This window comes from Schistocerca gregaria, chromosome 8 (assembly GCF_023897955.1).
Source record: "Schistocerca gregaria isolate iqSchGreg1 chromosome 8, iqSchGreg1.2, whole genome shotgun sequence".
NCBI lineage: Eukaryota > Metazoa > Arthropoda > Insecta > Orthoptera > Acrididae > Schistocerca > Schistocerca gregaria.
The window spans coordinates 175,187,656-175,205,119 of record NC_064927.1 but is presented as its reverse complement, the minus strand read 5'-3'; the positions used below and the strand labels follow the sequence as shown (position 1 = coordinate 175,205,119).

The 17,464-nt window shown below is 41.8% G+C and overlaps 1 protein-coding gene across 1 annotated transcript in view; it reads left to right on the top strand.

Moving 5' to 3' along the window:
- Window positions 1–17,464, top strand: part of LOC126285102 (synaptotagmin-7-like) — a 351,548-nt gene that overhangs the window by 255,278 nt on the left and 78,806 nt on the right. Inside the window, exon 4 of the mRNA XM_049984426.1 lies at window positions 52–199. Within this exon, the coding sequence (XP_049840383.1) occupies window positions 52–199 (148 nt within the window). The remainder of the gene's footprint in view (window positions 1–51; window positions 200–17,464) is intronic.

The window sequence follows — 17,464 nt, the reverse complement described above, 5'->3', positions numbered from 1 at the left end:
TGCTCATGTTTTGCATGTAACATAAGATGTCAATCATTGTTGTGTTGGCAGGCGAAGGACTTGCCCGCAAAAGACATCACGGGTACTTCGGACCCTTACGTCCGCGTCACGCTGCTACCTGACAAGAAACACCGGCTGGAGACAAAGATCAAGAGGCGCACCCTCAACCCGCGCTGGAACGAGACTTTCTACTTTGAAGGTGAGTACGCTCTCTGTGTGCGCTTCATTCATATTAGGCAATGATTAACACGCAATACGTTCATGCCATGAAACACTGCGTTCAGTCTTGATAACGAAATCAGTTCGGCTGGGAAGAGAGTAAAAAAATTTTCCAGATACGTCGTATCCAGATGAAGCCATTCATTGATTATGAGATCCCGTAGTGGTATCAAATTTTGGATATGTCCATTGCTACTTTTTATCCTCTGTTCCAAACAGTCCCAAATAATTTCAGCGCACTTAAGATTGGCTGATTTAGCGCGCAAATCTTGGTACGATAGAGTGGTTGAGTATTCTTCAAATCAGGGACATACGCATGCAATTATATGAACATTGCTGTCCTCATAATGGAGGGCGGGAGTCTCTACAGCATATTTATCGTTACGTAGAAGAAAGTGCCCCCCCCATGAACCATGGACCTTGCTGTTGGTGGGGAGGCTTGCGTGCCTCAGCGATACAGATGGCCGTACCGTAGGTGCAACCACAACGGAGGGGTATCTGTTGAGAGGCCAGACAAACGTGTGGTTCCTGAAGAGGGGCAGCAGCCTTTTCAGTAGTTGCAGGGGCAACAGTCTGGATGATTGACTGATCTGGCCTTGCAACATTAACCAAAACGGCCTTGCTGTGCTGGTACTGCGAACGGCTGAAAGCAAGGGGAAACTACAGCCGTAATTTTTCCCGAGGACATGCAGCTTTACTGTATGATTAAATGATGATGGCATCCTCTTGGGTAAAATATTCCGGAGGTAAAATAGTCCCCCATTCGGATCTCCGGGCGGGGACTACTCAGGAGGATGTCGTTATCAGGAGAAAGAAAACTGGCGTTCTACGGATCGGAGCGTGGAATGTCAGATCCCTTAATCGGGCAGGTAGGTTAGAAAATTTAAAAAGGGAAATGGATAGGTTAAAGTTAGATATAGTGGGAATTAGTGAAGTTCGGTGGCAGGAGGAACAAGACTTCTGGTCAGGTGACTACAGGGTTATAAACACAAAATCAAATAGGGGTAATGCAGGAGTAGGTTTAATAATGAATAGGAAAATAGGAATGCGGGTAAGCTACTACAAACAGCATAGTGAACGCATTATTGTGGCCAAGATAGATACGAAACCCACACCTACTACAGTAGTACAAGTTTATATGCCAACTAGCTCTGCAGATGATGAAGAAATTGAAGAAATGTACGATGAAATAAAAGAAATTATTCAGATAGTGAAGGGAGACGAAAATTTAATAGTAATGGGTGACTGGAATTCGAGTGTAGGAAAAGGGAGAGAAGGAAACATAGTAGGTGAATATGGATTGGGGCTAAGAAATGAAACAGGAAGCCGCCTAGTAGAATTCTGCACAGAGCACAACTTAATCATAGCTAACACTTGGTTTAAGAATCATGAAAGAAGGTTGTATACGTGGAAGAACCCTGGAGATACTAAAAGGTATCAGATAGATTATATAATGGTAAGACAGAGATTTAGGAACCAGGTTTTAAGTTGTAAGACATTTCCAGGGGCAGATGTGGACTCTGACCACAATCTATTGGTTATGACCTGTAGATTAAAACTGAAGAAACTGCAGAAATGTGGGAAATTAAGGAGATGGGACCTGGATAAACTGAAAGAACCAGAGGTTGTACAGAGTTTCAGAGAGAGCATAAGGGAACAATTGACAGGAATAGGGGAAAGAAATACAGTAGAAGAAGAATGGGTAGCTCTGAGGGATGTAGTAGTGAAGGCAGCAGAAGATAAAGTAGGTACAAAGACGAGGGCTGCTAGAAATCCTTGGGTAACAGAAGAAATATTGAATTTAATTGATGAAAGGAGAAAATATAAAAATGCAGTAAAAGAAGCAGGCAAAAAGGAATACAAACGTCTCAAAAATGAGATCGAAAGGAAGTGCAAAATGGCTAAACAGGGATGGCTAGAGGACAAATGTAAGGATGTAGAAGCTTATCTCACTAGGGGTAAGATAGATACTGCCTACAGGAAAATTAAAGAGACCTTTGGAGATAAGAGAACCACGTGTATGAATATCAAGAGCTCAGATGGCAGCCCAGTTCTAAGCAAAGAAGGGAAGGCAGAAAGGTGGAAGGAGTATATAGAAGGTTTATACAAGGGCGATGTACTTGAGGACAATATTATGGAAATAGAAGAGGATGTAGATGAAGACGAAATGGGAGATACGATACTGCGTGAAGAGTTTGACAGAGCACTGAAAGACCTGAGTCGAAACAAGGCCCCCGGAGTAGACAACATTCCATTAGAACTACTGACGGCCTTGGGAGAGCCAGTCATGACAAAACTCTACCAGCTGGTGAGCAAGATGTATGAGACAGGCGAAATACCCTCAGACTTCAAGAAGAATATAATAATTCCAATCCCAAAGAAAGCAGGTGCTGACAGATGTGAAAATTACCGAACTATCAGTTTAATAAGCCACGGCTGCAAAATACTAACGCGAATTCTTTACAGACGAATGGAAAAACTGGTAGATGCAGACCTCGGGGAGGATCAGTTTGGATTCCGTCGAAATGTTGGAACACGTGAGGCAATACTGACCTTACGACTTATCTTAGAAGAAAGATTAAGAAAAGGCAAACCTACGTTTCTAGCATTTGTAGACTTAGAGAAAGCTTTTGACAATGTTGACTGGAATACTCTTTTTCACATTCTAAAGGTGGCAGGGGTAAAATACAGGGAGCGAAAGGCTATTTACAATTTGTACAGAAACCAGATGGCAGTAATAAGAGTCGAGAAGCATGAAAGGGAAGCAGTGGTTGGGAAAGGAGTGAGACAGGGTTGTAGCCTCTCCCCGATGTTATTCAATCTGTATATTGAGCAAGCAGTAAAGGAAACAAAAGAAAAATTTGGAGTAGGTATTAAAATTCATGGAGACGAAGTAAAAACTTTGAGGTTCGCCGATGACATTGTAATTCTGTCAGAGACGGCAAAGGACTTGGAAGAGCAGTTGAACGGAATGGACAGTGTCTTGAAAGGAGGATATAAGATGAACATTAACAAAAGCAAAACGAGGATAATGGAATGTAGTCAAATTAAATCGGGTGATGCTGAGGGAATTAGATTAGGAAATGAGACACTTAAAGTAGTAAAGGAGTTTTGCTATTTAGGAAGTAAAATAACTGATGATGGTCGAAGTAGAGAGGATATAAAATGTAGACTGGCAATGGCAAGGAAAGCATTTCTGAAGAAGAGAAATTTGTTAACATCGAATATAGATTTATGTATCAGGAAGTCGTTTCTGAAAGTATTTGTTTGGAGTGTAGCCATGTATGGAAGTGAAACATGGACGATAACTAGTTTGGACAAGAAGAGAATAGAAGCTTTCGAAATGTGGTGCTACAGAAGAATACTGAAGATAAGGTGGATAGACCACATAACTAATGAGGAGGTATTGAATAGGATTGGGGAGAAGAGAAGTTTGTGGCACAACTTGACTAGAAGAAGGGATCGGTTGGTAGGACATGTTTTGAGGCATCAAGGGATCACAAATTTAGCATTGGAGGGCAGCGTGGAGGGTAAAAATCGTAGAGGGAGACCGAGAGATGAGTACACTAAGCAGATTCAGAAGGATGTAGGTTGCAGTAGGTACTGGGAGATGAAGCAGCTTGCACAGGATAGAGTAGCATGGAGAGCTGCATCAAACCAGTCTCAGGACTGAAGACAACAACAACAACAACAACAACAGAAGAAAGTGCAGCAGTTAGTCCTGAAAATGTTGCAATAAACATCGTCGTTGACATTCATCATAACTGGAACGATGGCACCCAAATAATGATATAAAGAACACCTCCAAGATATCATAAAACTTTCTCCATTTTGAGCCCCACCGTCTACACACTGTTAATTATATACACTATCTGATCAAAAGTATCCGGACACTCCCAAAAATAAATGTTCCTGTTCATTAAAGAACTCTGACTGAAAATTAAGGCACCATTAGCCTCATTCTATCTTCCACAGCATCTTTAAAAATATTCCCAAAACTTTGTCATGCAAACATGTCCGAAAGAACAGATACCACATACACTACGTGATCAAAAGCATCCGGACACCCCCAAAACATACGTTTTTCATATTAGGTGCATTGTGCTGTCACCTACTGCCAGGTACTCCATATCAGCGACCTCAGTAATCATTAGACATCATGACAGCAGAATTGAGCGCTTCGCGGAACACACGGACTTCGAATGTTGTCAGGTGATTTGGTGTCACTTGTGTCATACGTCTATATGCGAGATTTTCACACTTCTAAACATCCCTATGTCCACTGTTTCCAATGTGATAGTGAAGTGGAAACGTGAAGTTACACGTACAACACACAAACGTACTGGCCGACCTCCTCTGTTGAGTGGCAGAGACCGGCGACAGTTGAAGGGGGTCGTAATGTGTAATAGGCAGGCATCTATCCAGTCCATCACACAGGAATTCCAAACTGCATCTGGATCCACTGCAAATAATATGACAATTAGGGGGCAGGTGAGAAAAGTTGGGTATCATGGTCGAGCGGCTGCTCATAAGCCACACATAAGCCGGTAAATGCCAAATGACGTCTCACTTGGTGTAAGGAGCGTAAACGTTGGACGACTGAACAGTGGAAAACGTGGTGTGGAATGACGAATCACGGTACACAATATGGCGATCTGATGGCAGGGTGTAGGTATGGTGAATGCTGTTATCGAGGCCAAGGGTGGGCCCACATCATGGAATTCTAGCATTACCGATGGAGGGAGCGACGAATTTGTAAGTCATTTTCAGCCAGGTGACCGGATACTTTTGATCACATAGTGTAACAATGCGGGAAACAGTTTTCAAGACCCTATAAATCATCGGAAAAGAAACAAAACTGCTGCTTGTTGGCAACGCAGGACGTCTCCAATCAAAAATAGCATCAAATAATCAGCGATGAGGACGAAGATATGGAGCATAAATGGAAGCATCGTTCAACATGCGTTAGACAAGAATGAACAGAGCAAGCTCTAAGAACTGTGAGAGATTCACCACAATTTAATAGCCGTCTTAGAACACTTCTACGTAAACAAGGTGATCATCATCACAGATTGAAGAAAAAACAAAACCAAGCTGACAAACAAAATCTGAATGAAGCGAAAACGAACCTAAGGAGTGCAATGAGAGTAGCTCTCAATGACTTTCAAAGTAAAATTTTGTCGCCCGTCCTGAGTAGAATTCCAACTAGTTCTCTGTGTTACGCAAAATCAGTAATTGCTTCAATACTCTCTCTTCCTCAGTTAGTGACCACAGTGGCACCAAAACGGAAAATAATACTGAATTTGGTCTTCCGAAATTGTTTTACAGTGGGATATCGTAACACGATCGCTCCTTTGAGGCATCGGACGAACGTAGAAATGGCAGGTATTGAGATGATCGATGGCGGAATAGAAAAGCTGCTACGGTCGCTTAGCAGTGGAAAGGCATGAGAGCCAAATGACATAGTTATAAAATTCTATATATTTATTATACAACAGAACGCGCTTCTCTTCTAGCAGCAGTTTATTCCCGTTTTCAAGAAGGGCCGTAGAAGAAATGCTCATTATTTTAGGCCTACATCGTTATCTTGAATCTGCTTTAGAATTGTGAAACATGTTTCATGCTCAAGATGTTTTAGAAAACGAAAGTATCCCTTATGGGGATTCTGCAAAAAGAGACCTTGCGAATTTCAGCTCGTCCTTTTCCTCGATGAGACCCACAGCGGTGTAGATTACGACGCTCAGGTTGATTACGTGTTCCTAGACTTCAGGAAGGCCGCTAAGACCGTCCCACACTACCGTTTAGTGAAAAACGTATGATCTTTCTTAGTATTGGGCCGGATTTGGGACTCAATCCAAGACTTCCGTACAAATAGAGTTCAACACGAAGCTCGTAATGGAACAGAAACTATAGATGTAACGATAATTGCAGTGGTACTCCAAGGAATTATGACGGGATTGATACTGTTTATATATAAATAATCATGGAGAATTTTTCGGAAGCTCTGTAAGGCTGTACTCAGATAATGGCAGCAATGCCAGAAGATAAGATCCATTTGCAAAATGAACTGCAAAGGGTTTATAAATGTTGCAGTCTCTGGGAGCTGACAATGAACGTAAATAAATGTAACATATTCCGCATACATAGGAAAAGAAATCCACCACTCTACAACCGCACTATTGATGACGAACTGTTGGAAACGGTTTCTACCGTAAAATATCTCTGAGTAACTGTGCAAAGGGACCTTAAGTGAAACGACCACAGGGAACACGTAGTAGGATGCCAGACTGAGATTCATAAGAAGAAATTCAAAGAAAAGTAGCTCATCCACGAAGGAAGTGACTTATAAGACGATTTTTCGACCGATTCTTGAGTATTGTTCGCCATTCTGGGTCCCCTACCGGGTAGGATGGACGGAAGAGGTGGAGAGGATCCGACAAACAGCGGAGCGTTTCGTCAGAGGTATGTTTAGTCGGCGCGGTAGAGTTACAGATATGCTCAGTAATGGCAGATGTTGCAAGAGAGGTGTCGTGGATCAAGGTTTGGATTACTATTAAAATTTCAAGATAGCATCTTTCGGAAAGAGTTGGACAACATATTACTTCTTCTCACATACATCTAACGATTCGACCGCAAAGAGATAAAAAAAAGGTCCAAATGGCTCTGAGCACTAAGGGACTTAACTTCTAAGGTCATTAGTCCCCTAGAACTTAGAACCACTTAAACCTAACTAACATAAGGACGTCACACACATCCATGCCCGAGGCAGGATTCGAACCTGCGACTGTAGCGGTCGCGCGGTTCCAGACGGTAGTGCCTAGAACCGCTCGGCCACGCCGGCCGACCGAGGAGAAAATTCGAGAAATTCGAGCTAATACAGAGGCTTATAGACAGTCAGTCTTCCGAATCGTCATTTGCGAGAGAAACAAGGTGGGGGGGGGGGGGGGGGGGGGGAAATCAGTTAGTGCTCCACTTACACCGTCAGTTCGTTTGTGTAGTAAAATGTACATGTATGATACATTGGAGACGTGTACAATTCTTTGACACTGGGAGCAATGATCTTCGCGCGGCAACCGATTTAGATATGTCTGCGTTCACTGATAGCAACACTTCTGGTCAGGTGTGAAACAGCTGTAATAGCAGGGCGTGACAGTACACCATTTCTTGTACACACGTTGATACACCAATAAACAGGGTAACTTTATCCACGTGGAGGTTCAGGTCACGTCCAAACCCCATAGCCCTCTTCTACAACCCTATCATACCCCTACGTTGACCCACCTTACATTGATGATTCCATATAACCAACTGGCACAAACACACCGCTTCACTGCTGTGTCATTTCTGAGACGCCAACACATTTACCGAGTGAGCTGGTACAGTTCTGAAATACGGGATACGTATTCAGGAGGACGGAGTTTAAAATACTGTCCGACCATAAACTGTTTTCCTCTGATTTACCTAAGCCTCCTAATACGAATTCTGGGATGACTCATTTGGAACAGCACGGTCCATTTCCTTCCCCAGTCTCAGCCTCTGCTGTGAATTTGTCGTCCACTTAATTTAGGGGTTCCCGTGCTTACCCATGGAGGGAACAAGCATGCACAACAGTTACCCTAGAATTATTTTTCTCTCTTATAGAAGCATCGAATGTCTACATAGCAAGTTGTCCTCTGCGTCTCAGCGAACCTAATTAAACTCTACTCTCGTCCTTAAACGAACAATAGATCTACACCTAGATGACTATTCTGTAGTTCACAGCTAAGTACCAGGCAAAGGTTCCATTGAATCACCTTCTAGATATTCCTCTACCGTTCAACTCTCTAACAGCACGCGGAAAAGCGAACGCTTAAATATTTTCGAGGCAGCTGTTATTTCTCTTATTTTACCACATGTATCATTTCTTCTTATGGATATTGGCGTCAACGAAATATTTTTGTAAATGGAGGAGAAAAGTTGTGATTGACATCTCGTGAAAAGATCGTCTGGCTATGGTTTTAATGGCTGCCACCTCAAATCGCGTAATATGTCCATGGCAATATTCCCGTATTTCTCAACTACGCAAACGAGCTGCTTTTTTTCTTTTATCTTTTTTTTTTTTTTTAAATTCTCCTCCATCAGCGTTGTCTGATGCGGAACGTATACCGCTCAGCAATACTCCATAAGAGAACGCACAAGCGTAGCGAAGGCTATCTCTGTAGTAGACCTGTTGCATCTTGTAAGTGTTCGGCCAATAAATCGCAATCTTTGGTTCGCCTTCCCCCACAAAAGTATCTATGTCACCGTTCAGTGTAAGTTACTCGTAACTTTAATCCCTCAGTATTTACTTCAATTCACAGCGTTTAGATTTGTGTGACTTTTCCTGTAACCGAAATCTAGCTGACTGCTTTTAGTACTCATGTGGACGACTTCGAATTTCTCATTGTTTTGGATGAACTGCCGCCTTTCGCACCACACAGGTATCTTGTATAAATCATTGTTAAATTAGTTTTGATCATGTGATCGTTTTAGAACACGGTAAATGGCTGTATCATCAACAAACAAGTTGAGAGGCTGTTCAGATTTTGTCCTAAGTCGTCTATACATATGAAGAACTGCGGACGGCCTATAATACTTCTTTGGGTAACGCCTTATATTACTTCTGTTGTACTCGATGACTTTCCGTCAGTTACTATAACTCTTGCCTTTCTGACAGGAAATCACGAATGCAGTCGCACAACTGAGGCGACGCACAAGTCGCTTATGAGGAACGGTGTCAAAAGGCTCCTGGATATGTAGAAATATGCAATCAATTTGCTATCCTTTGTCAACAGAGTTCATTACTTCCTGAGAATGAGGAGCTGGTTGAATTTCACAAGGACGATATTCCTGAATCCGTGTTGGCAGTTTCTAATAGTTCATTATGTTCTAACAGAGTATATTTTCCAAAATTCCACGGTAAATCGACGTTAGCGAAGTGATTCTGTGATTCAGCGGATTATTCCTGTTCACTTTCTTGAGTATTGTTGTCACCTGTGCAAGTTTCCATCTTTAAATAAGGATGTTTCATCGAGTGCACGGCTGTGTATGATTGCTAATTATAGAGCTATTGTTTGAGCGTACTCTGAAATGTAACTAATTGATATACAATATGGACTGGAGAACTAACTAAGTGAAGTAAACTACATCGCTACTCCAAGGATACTACTTCTAAGTAACTCATGTTGGCAGCAGTATTTGATTCGAGTTCTGGAACACTTATTTCATTTTCTTTGCTGAAAGAATTTAGGAAAACCGTGTTTATTAACTCCTTTCTAGTGGCGCTGTCAATAGCACAGCTATCGCACAGCAAAGGTATTGTTTGTGCCTTGTCGCTGGCTTATGTTACGCGCAACCAGAATCCCTTCGTAGTCTTTGCCTGATTTCGAAGCAGTTCCGTTGAGGAAGCTATTAAAGGCATCTCGAATTGAAATCCGCGCTAAATTTGGAGCTCTTGTAATCTTTTAAATTTGAAATTCTTTTTTTCCATTGCTTCCGCAAGTTAACGGTAAATAAAATAGGCATGCGTATTTCTCAAACCTATAAATAATAAAATAAGAACTATCGTAAAGTCGTCTTGAGCCTTAATGTAGCCTAGTTGGCGACCAGAAATGGAGAACGAAACTTAAAATTAAGAGCCAGTTATATTTGGATCAGTTTGGCTTCAGGAAAATTAAAGCCTGCAGAAAGGCTCTTATTACGTTATGTAGGATAACTGAAGCAGAATTCGTTAAAACTCAACACACTTTCACGACTGGTCAAGATTACTGAGGTGTCTCCACAGTCTTGTACGACGATCACCCGAAATTCATCCAAACCTTGTAGAGAACACGGTGACAGTGATCCACGTTCTATTCCAAGCGTTCCTCTGTTCACTTCCTTTGTGCAACGCGGGACTGTTGTTCGTAATGGATGCCTTGAGGTCAAATTGTCCTATCCTGTTCGCATGGTTGCCTACGAGTGTGGGCCTTGACCCGAAATAGGCAGCGCACAGCTCTGTTGTATTTTCCTTGAGGTACCTTTGAGCCGTAAATGACAGGCAGCTGTCATCAGCGTATGTTGTTGATACTGAGCGTCGCTACGAGGCAGATAGTCGAAGTCTTATGTAATACGATATCGACTGAATTGTCAATTGGCATAGCTGAGGTGTAAGGCAGTTCCGTGGACTGCTTTCTGTGCTGACAGCCTTTCTTGCGTCCATCGCAAAGCTTGAAATGCGCCTTCGAAACGTATTGATAGACTGAAGAGTGCAACTTAAGCTGTAGTGTCACGTTAACAGAGTGAAGGAAGGATAATTACCACCCCTGCAGATACTAACTTGTTAAAGACGGAGTTTGGATTGAATAGGCATGGGGAAAGGATACTAGACGCATCATTTTCAAAGGAACCAACTCGGTATTTGCCTTAATTTTATTTGGTAAAATAAACCGAAAACCTAAATGTGGAAGCTCGAATGAGGATTAGCCGACATACAAATACTTTGCTACTGAAATGTCTTACAATTGTGCTACCTCTCTCGGTTGCACGAATTGAGACAGAGTGAAAACTACTGAAATACACTTATAACGCCAGTCACTTTTTATCTGCCATAACTGTCGCAGGTGGTTCCACGACGCGCATTTCAATAGGCAAAAATAAGTTGAAAAACACGAACTGATCAAATCATTACGGTGGAGCAAAAATTTTTATTTATCTACTTGCGACCAGTATCATGCTTCTGAAACCACAGTACCAGTTTCCTGGCCTTGACACTGTAAGATGCCATCGCCAACAATGAAGACGTCGAGCGCGCAGCAATGAAGAAGGTCCGCAATAATGTTGACGTAGTACACAACGTGGATTACTACGATTCGTGTCATATAGCCCCAAATGGATGTCCTCCACCTGCCTGCGTCCGTAGCGCAGTGCAAGGTTCCAGCAGACGTTCACCTGGATGACGGCTTATCTTGACTCGACCGTTGATCTGATGTAAGAAGAAACGAGATTTATTCGACCCGACGACACATTTCCATTTATCCATCGTCCAATCTCGATTATCTCGATCCCACTGACGTTTTCGTTAGGTCAACATGACAACACTCCGGTCATATTGTGTGCTGATCTATGTTCAATAATGAGTGTTGAATGGTGTCCTCCGAAACACGTGTGCTTACACCGAGCGAGGTGGCGCAGTGGTTAGCACACTGGACTCGCATTCGGTAGGACGACGGTTCAATCCCGTCTCCAGCCATCCTGATTTAGGTTTTCCGTGATTTCCCTAAATCGTTTCAGGCAAACGCCGGGATGGTTCCTTTGAAAGGGCACCGCCGAATTCCTTCCTCATCCTTCCCTTATCCGATGTGACCGATGACCCCGCAGTTTGGTCTCTTTCCCCAAACAACCCAACCCCAACCTGAATCATGCGTTACCTCAGTCTTTGCAGATAATGTGAGAGAACTAAACTATCGTATCACAACAACAGGACTGTGCTACGCCGTTGTAGCCATTTAGTTTGCCCGTGACAATTTAATACTTGGGGTACGTTAAACACACGGGGTACAAGAATAGCAGGAGAGTCCGGGGAACGAGGCCAGAGCGGCTCCACATGGCAGTAAGTACGCAGGGAGACACCTCTTACGCAGCCACGAGCCTGCGCCCGAAAAAGCCAGCCGAGTGCTGCGCCGTTAACAAGAGAGCCTCGCTAACGAGCCGTCCGTGCGCCACCTGTGCGCAACGACACGTACACTCTTCCCGCCGAGACAACGACACGTAGACAACTTGCCACGGAGACCAGCTGGTTGGCCTGCTATTTCTAGCCCTCTAAAACCCTGCCTACCTCCCTCCACTTCCGTACGAGAAGTGACACGAGGCAGAAGTGCGATACTTTAGCGACAGAAGGCAGTTATCCACTGTCGAGCAGATACTTACACTGAAGTATAATTTCGTATAATAATCACCAAATCCTTTTGCGTTTGAGCAATTTGTTTAGTAGCATTTTGAATCTGAATGTGACAGAAAGAGTCCCAATCATATAGTGTTTTTAAAGAAGATTAAATGTTTCACTCGTGATGAACTGCATTGTGGGGGTGAATGGTGCTCTTCTGGGAGAGAATATTACAGTTTCAGCATCCACAACACCCGAACAAATACTTTTGATTTATCTACCAAAGCGTCCGTCCTTCTTTAAAGCTGTTGGATCTCCATGTCTGTAAACCGTGGCCGGCCGAAGTGGCCGAGCGGTTCTAGGCCCTACAGTCTGGAACCGCACGACTGCTACGGTCGCAGATTAGAATCCTGCCTCGGGCACGGATGTGTGTGATGTCCTTAGGTTAGTTAGGTTTAACTAGTTCTAGGTTCTAGGGGATTGATGACCTCAGAAGTTAAGTCTTATAGTGCTCAGACCCATTTGAACCATTTGTAAACCCTGGCTGTCGAAAAAGGATGCTGGTAAAATATAAAGAATGCATAATTCTACGAATAAAGAAACCAAAGACACGGTGGCAGACTACATTTCCTAACGTAGGCGGAAAACCTAGCAGAAACTACCACCACTAATGACGCATTCCCTCAATCAAGCGAAACTCACCTGGCGAGTAATTGTAATTGTAGGGACGGGACAAAAATACCTTCAGGAATATTTACGTTAATGTCAAGTCTGGCGAGATGTTAATGATGATTTCGTTTTTTGGTCAAAAGCTTGAGTGGAACGAAAACAACACTCCTTAGAAAACACACGATGGATATTTTCAGAGAATTCATAGCCAAACAAAGAGCTCGGGATTGATAAATGGGGTATCAAATTTGTCATAGTGGGGACTAATTTTACAAAGAAAGATTTAGTTTCGTGAAAGTAATAAGGGTAATTAAGTAAAACTTAGTGATTTGAGGAAAAATTACACACTGGACTTCCGTTCGGAATTTCATGCCCAAGCTAAAACAGGAAAACGACGAATGGAGTAGCAAACTGAGCAGAGTGAGGTCTCGTTACAAAAAAAAGCTTAATTTACGGTCCAATGGGACCGCAGCGTTGAAAATATCTATCTATAAGAGATGTTATGTGACAAAATCCCGGTTTCTGTTGTAGTAGTTCAATGTTATGATTGGAATAGAACCTATTCGGTTATATTGCCATTTTCAGACCATCTGCAAACGTTACTTAATAATTTTATTCTTTTATAATGTTGGTTAATTATATTTCTGGATATACATATTTTTGCACACATGTCCATATATCGCTGGTGGTAATTGTTACTCTGTACTGTATTACGACGTGGTGTACTTTAAGGACACTCATGGTATAAGCTGTTTTGTGATTTTCTGCTGTTATTGATCATCCTTTCCTGTAATTTAACATTTTATCGTTACATTTTACAGATTATCAATTATGCCAGTTGACTAAAAGTACTATTTGACTACAGCAGCAATGGTACGTTGGTGTTATCATTTTGGGTTGCATGTATCATTTCGTAATCGATGTGTCTGTGGGTATTTTTTTGTGTCTGTCCGTTATCTTTGTTTTGGAAATCAACACTATGTTGTAAGAAATATTTGCGTTTTAAATCCGTATGTTCATTTAAAATGTCATCAGGACGCTGTATTGTGTGGTTCTCTCCAAGTACATTCATTGTTAAAACTTTAGCCCGTAACTTCATCATAAGATTTCGAGGGCTCACAAGAATTAGCGAACATAATGCACCTACATTTTTCAGCCACATAAACAGCGACGACAAAAATGCATATCGAACTGATTATACATAATAGCAGAAGGTTTAATAACGAACGTACTTGAAGCGATCTACATACACACAAAAAACGCCTGATAATAATATTAATGAAGTAAGGTATTTAAAACATAATTTCGTACAAAATTTCATTGAATTCCTAACCAAACAACGGATACACACAAACAACTACTCACAGATGCATCGGTAACAGAGATCATACATAAAGCCCAAAATAGTAACATAGCTTTTGTAAGCATAAAAAATCTTTGGCCAGCTATCTTAACCGTCAGTCTGTAAAATTTAACGATAAAACATAAAATTATAAAGCAATTACAAGAAAGGAAGGTGAACAACAGCAGAAAACTACAAAACGGCTTATAGCTTAAGAGTCCTAAATATAAACCACGTTGTAACACAATACAGGGTGACAGTAACGACTGATGATATATGGACATAAGTATCTGACATGTACATTGCGAAATACAATTAACCAACACTATAATAACACAAAACTATATTGTAAATTTCGCAGATGCTCTAACGATAGCACTGTAGCAGAAATGGATCCATGACAATAAAAATTTTAGCTACTGTATTAGCAATCCTCATCTTATCACAGAAATGTTTAACCGCTACAAAGCAATCAAAGTAATCAAGAAAAAATTAGTAACTAAAAGGAACATTTCTGTCAGAATTGTCGTAGGGAAACTAATAGAGGTAAAAGAAAAACAAGGTATCCAATTGACAAATGTGAGGTTTATTTTTGCTATAAAATATTCAGCTGTGTGAAAGTAAACACTGCTATTAGGAAATAATTGATTAGTGGCTGTAGGGAAAACTGAGATTTCACGAGCAGCGGCCGTTCTGTTCCAGACTGTAGCGCCTACAACCGCACGGCTACTCCGGTCGGCTGTATTGGTCATGTCTAGGAGAAGATGGACACCAGGTTGAGCAAGTTGAAATAAAGTTTGAGGGAAAAGAAATTTTCTGATGGAAAACCCTAAGAGGTAGGCTGACAGACAAAATGATTGATGAACTACAGCAGTATTATAGGATGCCCATTATAAATAATACTGAGGATTTGTTGGAAACGAAGCAGGTAGTATGACCTTCTTTCACAGATGGTAAACTGATGAGAAACCAGTACACCACCTTTGCCTTCGTGGACCTGATTCATGGCGCAATTACCACTTGGCCCAGTACTCAAGTAGTTCATACAGCAATAATAATTCCTTCCCAGCAGGAGTCGTGGATATCATAAAACCTATTTGCAGAGATCTGGAAAATCTTGAATTACTGAAAAAGTGTCTGCTTGGTGGGACTCAAAATCCCAATGAGTCATGCAATGATGTTATATGGATTTGGTTACAAAAAATTGTTTTTCTTCGATTGACGACACTAAACTGGGGGGGGGGGGGGGGTCAATGATGCTGTTATTGCTTTTAATGATGGCAACAATGGTAGGGTGAAAGCTTTACAGCATATGAGAATTAATCCTGGAGCAAACTGCATCAGAGAACTTGAATGCATGGACAAGGTTCGCATTGATAAAGAAGAGTATGCAGCACAGTTGGCCACTAAGGACTTCAGAAAGAAGAAAAGAAGAAAAAAGCCTGGAAAAAGATCAAGAGGATGATATACAGTGTGGTGAAGGGTGCTTCTGAGTGAGTAAAAATAAAAAAATAGGCATGTATTAAGTGAGTTAAAGTCTTTTGAAACTTTAGAAGCCGTTCGTGATAATTTATATTTCGTGTTGTATTTTTCCCTAAATCTCAGAAACCACATCGAGTACAGTGTTCAGATTTTCACAAAGTAATAACATACATATTCGGAGTTTACTGAATTGAAAGAAGAACATAATGTTATATGTAATTGAAATTGTTTGGTATAACGTACAAAAAAGTTCACATTTTAGCTTTGTAATTACAAAATTGCTTTTCCGAAATCAGTGGCTAAAACGTAATTATTGTAGTTCAGTAGACGCAGAACATACAGTTTAATGTCCTGTAAAAGTTTTATTTCAGTGGCTACAATGGTTCCTGAAATGGAGGGAAACCAAGTCGCTAAATATAACATATTTATTGTTGTTCTCAATTTAAATTCAATAGCACTAGTTCTTTTCCTGCACTTATCTCAATTCATTGCGTTTCTTTTTCTGCTTTTCTGCTGGAACTATTGATCTAACCTACAACATCTCTCTGCTGCGAAGTCCGCTTACCGAAAGCTTTGAAGAATAATGTATAAGCAGCTGGACCAACACAGCAAGCTATTCTGTATTCAGAAAAGGTTCTGTTGTTTCTGATCATGTATTATGATCACTCGGTTCCCAGCAATGGCAGAATTTTTCCAATTGTGGCCACTGTCCATAAAAATCTAGAGAGGCATGTTTTTGCTTCTTCGCATTACACTCCCTTATGCGGGCACATGATGCATACGTAAAATATATAAACGAGGTACTGACGATACGCGCTCCAAAAGTAAAATCCCCCGATCTATGTAACTCTCTCACAGTGCAGAAAGTTATGGCGAGACGAAAAGAAACGAGTACTATGGAAACTGCGAATCTGATAGCCTGTTAGTGCGCTGTTATTGTCCCCATGTATGAAAAGTTGTTGGAGGATGGTTAGAGCATGACTAGGACACAACTATAGGAACGGCTCAGCACGTAATGTGTAGATAGGAGGTTCCCCCGCTCTCTAACTCAGACTAAGCGGTTGTCTGTTGCAGATCTGACAGAGTACAGTGAAGGAGTATTTTGGATGAAAACATTCAGTCCACATTGTCGAACATGGATCTCGGCAGCAGACGAGTCATAAGTTACTCCTTGTCAACACAGCGACACCATCAGTTACGACTGCAGAGGGACGGGGATAATCGAGACTGGACCATTGATCAATGGAAACGTGTCGCTTACTCAAATGAATCCTATTTCTTGTTCTACTAGATCGTGTCCAGATATGTCGCCATCCAGGTGAGTTACTACTCGAAACACGCAACATACCACAGACGCAGGCTTTTTTAAGCTGTATTGGGCTGCTCGGGACACTCATTTAGACTCCCGTCAGACCCTTGGTAGTAAACGAGACTGTCAACTATGCACGTTAATGAAGATCATCCTTTCAACACGAACTCCTTGCTGAACCTGTGGAAAGACAGAGCAAACCACCTCGAGTCGACAGCTGTGTGATTACTCTATCGTTCAGTGGCCCACGTTGCCCCTTACGGGAGGTAAGAAAAGTAATTGTATCACTTACCCGTGCAGTGGTGTGAGAATTAAGCAAAGAGAGTAATATTTGGTTGTTCCACCCCGCAGCTGAGTGGCTATCTCGCCAGACTCACAAGCGGAGGACCCGGCTTCAGTTCCCGATACTTTCAGGGACTCTTCCTAGGTGGGAGGACTGAAACGGGGTTCACTCAGTCTCGTGATTCCAGTTCAGGGGGAAATTGGATATGAAGTAGTAGTTTAAAGTTAGAGAAAGATGACAACAGCCAGGGAACTGCAACCATGATCGCTGAGGCTTCTT